Source organism: Psammomys obesus, unplaced genomic scaffold (assembly GCF_907164565.1).
Source record: "Psammomys obesus unplaced genomic scaffold, mPsaObe1.curated_primary_1811, whole genome shotgun sequence".
Lineage (NCBI taxonomy): Eukaryota > Metazoa > Chordata > Mammalia > Rodentia > Muridae > Psammomys > Psammomys obesus.
In genome coordinates, this window is record NW_026596040.1 from 38,149,582 (window position 1) to 38,155,547 (window position 5,966).

Consider the following 5,966-nt stretch of genomic DNA (forward strand, 5'->3'; position numbering starts at 1 on the left):
CTTCCTTCCTTCCTTCCTTCCTTCCTTCCTTCCTTCCTTCCTTCCTTTCTCTGTTTTTTTTTTTCTTCTTCTAAATTTCTAAACCTGCATTGCCTAAAAGAAAACATGCCTTTAAGTTCAACACTCAGGAGGCAGAGGCAGGCAGATCTCTATAAGTTCAAGGCCAGTCAGATTTAGTGAGTTCCAGGACAGCCAGTGGTTTGAAGATACTCTGTCTCAAAACAACACCACCAACAAAAACTCAAATGAGGAGAAAGGAAACCATGCTTTATAAAACGTAAAAAAATAAACATATGCTGTTTACATGCGTACACCTGTAATCCCAGCATTCAGGAGGCAGAGGCAGGGGAATCTCTGTGTGTTCCAGGACAGCCTGTTCTACGAAGCAAGTCCAGGATAACCAAAGCTACACAGAGAAACCCTATCTTGAAAAACAAACAAAAAACCCTAAAATCCCCCCATATTATTGGCAAAGTTTTGCAGACATTTTTTTCTTTATTCTTCTGTTTTATTCTTCTGTGTATGTGTTCTATACAGATCTAGTTTTGTTTATTTGCCTTCCTGTTTTCAGTTTTTTTTTTTCCTTACACTTCTCTGCTTCATAAAATCTTCTGCACTGTCCTGGGGAGGTGCTTGCATTGCTGTTTCCATAGTTGAACATGAGCTGTCAGCTCTGAGCGTGTTTCACAGCCCATTCTCTGGCTGCTAGTTTTGTGGGTGAAGTAACAGACAGATGAGAGACGGTCCTTTGCAGGGGCGGAGGGTGGTTAGCATGATACCTGACTCAGGTTAGTCCTTGTTAGGTTTCCTTTGTAGTGCCATCTTCCTTCCCCAGTACTTTCCATCTCCAGGCTGGAATACAGTTCATAAATGGGCTTCATGCCCTTATCTTCTTGTAAAATTTTTGCTTTCAGTGCCTGGTTCCTACATGTATTACAGTTATCAAAACTACCTCTAAAAGTGACAAGGTGTAATGCTGGAGTCTGAATCCAGTGACTTCAGTAACCCAGGACAGAGGTGGGGAGATGGCATAAAGGAAGATCTCTGACAACCTGTTGAGGCTTGAGCAAGTGGTCCTGAATAGCTCAAGCTGTCTTTTTTTACACAGTATTTTCAAACATTCAAACAAATGCAGTATCCTATTTACCTTTAACAATTATCCAAAAAAATCTTAACATGTACCTTTAAGTTTCCCTTGTTCATGTCTGGTCAGTAATTAGCCTTTACCCAAATCTAAGCAGTAAAGTATTACAATCCAAATGATTATGTCATAGCCAAGCACACCTGACTATAGTAAGCCAAATGATTACATATCTAGCCAGGCACAACCAGTTTGAATTTTGTGCAGGTTGGCAGCAGACATGCAGTTTCAAACTAAAAATAATTAGAATCCAAGAATAAGCCTTTAACAGCAATATAGCCTTTGCATCTTATCACAGTCTAATTCAGTATGCTCATAATGTATTTTAAGTTGTCTTACATGCTATTTTTGTATGTCTAGTTTTACAGTATGGTGCTACTCTATATAACTTTTTCATAGAGTAGAAACTAATCATCCCATATTGTTTTCTCCCTTTTATGTAAGCCCTTGTCCAAGGCAAGAATGAATCTATTCAACTCACATTTCTTTTAAGAGCATAGCAAACTTTATTTACTAACTTGTTCAAAAAGTGAACTACCTTGTCCTAAGAATGAACTCTTCACTGTTGATCTTTAGGCCCTCTCTAAGGTCCTATCTATCTCTTTAGAGCTCTATCTTTTCTTTGCTGGTTTTAAACTTTCTCCCACTCCAATGTATTGGCATACTTAGGTCCTCAGAAGAAATAGTTGACATTTCTAAGCCCTTTCTTTCTTCCTCAAATATTCTTATCAATTTTTTAAGACAGTCTACTACGGAATCTTTTTTAAAGGTCTTGGCCAGTCATGTTTTTACTTAACCTTTAAATAAGCAGGAATCATGAGCCTGTCTCCTGAGGACTGACGCAGTTTTTCTGGATATCATTCCCACTGGTCCTTGCCAGGTGGGAGAGAAGCTCCTCGGGCCTTGCCTCCAGGAGGTCACTCACGGAACACAAATGTACTTTTCCCAGGAGATGCAGCCTGGCTCCTGCCAGTGTAATATTGCTTACACAGCATCCTCTGAGGATGAGGCTGAATGGTTATGTACTGTTTGTTATAGGCAGTTTCTTGCCCTTAATCTCAGTTTCTGTGTTTGGAGTGCCATGCTTATGCTGAGTAGTTGCTGGCTGTGACAGTTACAGTATCTGCATTCCTGTGGCTGAAAATGAGCCCACGGAGTCACATGTGCCATGAGGGTGTCAGTGACACCTAGTGACAGCAGTAGTGCTTTGCACTGATAGAGTTTAATTTTTTGGGTTATACTTCAGATTTGTACCATGTTCTCTGCCCCACTTCATCCTTTAAAATAGTTTTCTGAGAAATGAGGCAGATGTTAACTTTTTGCTATATTGTATTTCTGTGTTTTGGAGTTTCAGGCCACCTGATTAAGGTTCTGAGCCTTAATCTATGTAGGGATCTATGTTGGAAAGGGGAAGATCTTTTTTATCTTTAAATACTTGCTAATTTAAATTTTTTATGCCATCATTCTTTGTGATAGTATAATTACATATATGAACCTACTTCTGCATTTTATTTTATTTTTTTGGTGTGCACTTGCAGACCCAGAGCATTTTGCGAGCTTTGAGAAGTGTCTTTCTTCTATGAACAGCTCAGAGGAGATCTGTCTTCTGACGACCTTTGCTCAGATGGCTCGGGCCAGAAGAACCAACGTAGATGAAGACTTCATAAAAATCATTGTTTTGGAGATCTATGAGGTGAGAATGTGAAGTGATTGCTTTCTGATGGCTGTCCATTCAGTCTTGGGTATTGCTTTTAAAAAAATGTGACTTACTGAGCTGCTGCCTGTGCTTATGGATGAGCTGGAGAATCAAAGCAGCATCATTTGCTGTAGGGAATTTTGAAAACCTCTGTTTTATAATTTTAAAATCTGTTTCCTACTACGGTCTCTTGACATTTGATGCAAACTTTTGGTAAGGAATAAACAGCCAATCTAGCACACCCCGCCCTTACAGCTTTTAATGTGTTTGCTATAGCCACACACCAGATGCTACTCTGGTGCTCCTTCCAGGAACATGGAGACACCACTTGCAGGTTAATTTATTATTTATACAGTGTTCTGCCTGCACACCAGAGGAGGGCAAGAGCTCATGGTGGTTGTGAGCCACCACGTGGTTGTTGGGAATTGAATTCAGAATAGCTAGTGTTTTTAACCTTTGAACCATCTCACCAGCCTATAGGTATGGAAAGAAATGGATTTATTATTATTATTTTTGTTTTGTTTTTTGAGACAGGGTTTCTCTGTGTAGCCCTGGCTGTGCTGAAACTCACTTGCCTCCTGAGTGCCTGGATTAAAGGTGTGTGCCACCACCACCTGGTGAAAACTTTTCTTTTCTTTCTTTCTTTCTTTTGGCTTTTTTTGTTTTGTTTTGTTTTTTTGAGACAGTTTCTCTGTGTAGTCTTGGCTATCTATCTTGGACTCCCTTTATAGACTAGGCTGGCCTAGGAACTCACAGAGATCTGCCTGCCTTCCCTGCATGCTGGGATTACAGGTGTATGCCATTGCTCCTGGATCCAGGTCATTTTTAAATGAGAGTGTAGAACAAACATTGAACTTGGAAGAGAAGTTTTGGTGTAGCTCTGCTATTTAGTTGCCCATCTTAAGCAAAAAATATAACTTGCCAGTATGCCTTCTTTTTCCTCATTTATACAATGATAAGCTGATGTGAGATCCTTGCCTTTCTTAAGTCCCTTCTCTACGAGGAGAAATGCAAGGATTGCAAGGATCTCACCACCTTGAGATCCCAGACCCTGAGGTGATGTGCAGTTAGGGCAAAACTGCATAGAAATGTTGGATACTCAGGTGTGGCTCCAATAAATGCCCCCCCCCCCACTTCCTTTGAGGGTGTGTCATCAGTCAGCAAGCACAGCTGTGATGCTTATTTCTAAGCAGGCACAGTGAACTCCTGGAGATGGTGGTGGTTTGTCTTGGAGGACAGTCCTGTACTCCAAGATTTTAGAAACTTTTATACTTAGGTTTTTATTTTGTAGGAGAGATTGTATATTTCTATGAATTGTATTTTTTAAAATAATTGTGATTTCTCTCAAATTAATATGTTTAGATATTCATTTTTTTTATTATGAATGAGAAGCTTTGTCTTTTTGAGGTGGGATCTTGCTATGTTGCCCAAACTAGCCTCCAACTCCTGGACTCAAATGATTCTCTTGGTTCAGGCTTTTAAGTGTCTGTGGCTTCAGGCTCATGCCCACTGTGCTTTGCCACATACACTTGAACTCATGGTTGTAAACAGTTGCCATTTTTCTGTTCTCTCTCCTAACACCTTCCAGCCTCAAGGTAGATAGTTTGTTATCTCTGACAAGTTCTGAGGTTTGATGTGAGATTATGTCTTGGAAGGAAAAATCTATGGAAATGTGTTTTGATTGTTAATTAGTATTAAGAGCATCATTTCTTCCCTACGTCTCATTTAGGTATCTTATGTTACCCTGTCCACCAGAGAGACTTTTTCAAAGGTTGGTCGAGAGCTTTTGGGGGCCATCACAGCTGTTCACCCTGAGATTATTTCTGTCCTTCTGGATAGAGTGCAGGAAACCATTGACCAAGTTGGAATGGTAAGAGTGCTGACTATCATTTTGAAATCATCCTGATGTAGCTGGGTATCTGTGCCACATACCTTAATCCTAGCACTTGGTCTACGAAGCGAGTGCCAGGACAGTCAGGCTACACAAAGTTACACAAAGAAACACCAACTCAAGACCAAAACAAGCAAAAAAAAAAAAAAAAAAAAAAAAAGTAATGATAATAATAATTCAGCAAGGCCCTAAAGTAATGAAACAGTGGCAATAATAGGAACGTTGTTGGGAATTACTCTCCTACAAAGTAAAACCGTAAGTGTAAGGCTTCTAAAGCCTCAGTGTGTTGTACAAGACTGTCTTCCCTTTTGCATTCCTTATACAGTTTTAAAGGAAGCTTTATTGGATGTAATTCATGTGTCACAGCATTGCCTGGTGTGTGTGCAAGTACTTTTTAGTATAGCCACAGATAGGTGCGTTCCTCATTAGAGGCAATTTTTGAGCACTTTTGTCATCTCACAAAAAAACCTTCTTCACAAGGTTTCACCAGCTGTCATTCCTTATGCCTATCCTCCTTGGCCCTAAGCAGCTGCTGATCTACTTTCTGCTTGTTGGAGACATTTTCTGTCCATGTTATAATGGTAGTCTCCTGTGTCTGCTTTCACTTTGCACAATGTGAATTCCTTCAGGATTTCCGTCCTTTTAAATCCTGAGCAATATGTCATTGAATTTAGCTATCACATTTTGTTTATCCGTTTGGCAGTTGATGGGCATTTGGTTTGCTTCCACCTTCTGGTGTTGTGAGTGTTGCTGTTATGAACATAATTTCCAGTGAATATATTTTTGAGAGACTTTGGTTTCAGTTCTTAATATATTTTTGTTCATTTATTAGTGTGTGGATATATGGCTGCATATGTACCTCAAATGTGTCATGTTATCTGTGTCTGGTTATCAAAGGATAACTTGTGAGATTTTTCTCTCTTCACCTTGTGATTCTGGGATCAAACTCAGATTGTCAGGCTGGGTGGCAAGTGCCTTTACCACTAAGCCAGCTCCCTAGCCCTGTTTTCAGTGCAGATTCCAGAGCCCAGAAGTGTGTTTGATTATAATCTTTAAATTGGCACCAAATTATTTATTTATGTAAGTATATTCATATATTTATCTAAATATATTATTTTATAAATATATAAATTATATATTGTTGAAAAATACTAGATGAATTCTTTTTCTTCTATTCTATTCTATTCTATTCTATTCTATTCTATTCTATTCTATTCTATTCTATTCTATTCTATTCT

At 39.1% G+C, this 5,966-nt stretch overlaps 1 protein-coding gene across 1 annotated transcript in view; it reads left to right on the forward strand.

The window, feature by feature from the left end:
• Epg5 (ectopic P-granules 5 autophagy tethering factor) overlaps window positions 1-5,966 on the forward strand; it is a 99,563-nt gene that overhangs the window by 29,319 nt on the left and 64,278 nt on the right. Inside the window, exons 12-13 of the mRNA XM_055622529.1 lie at window positions 2,680-2,834; window positions 4,567-4,707. Of these exons, the coding sequence (XP_055478504.1) occupies window positions 2,680-2,834; window positions 4,567-4,707 (296 nt within the window). The remainder of the gene's footprint in view (window positions 1-2,679; window positions 2,835-4,566; window positions 4,708-5,966) is intronic.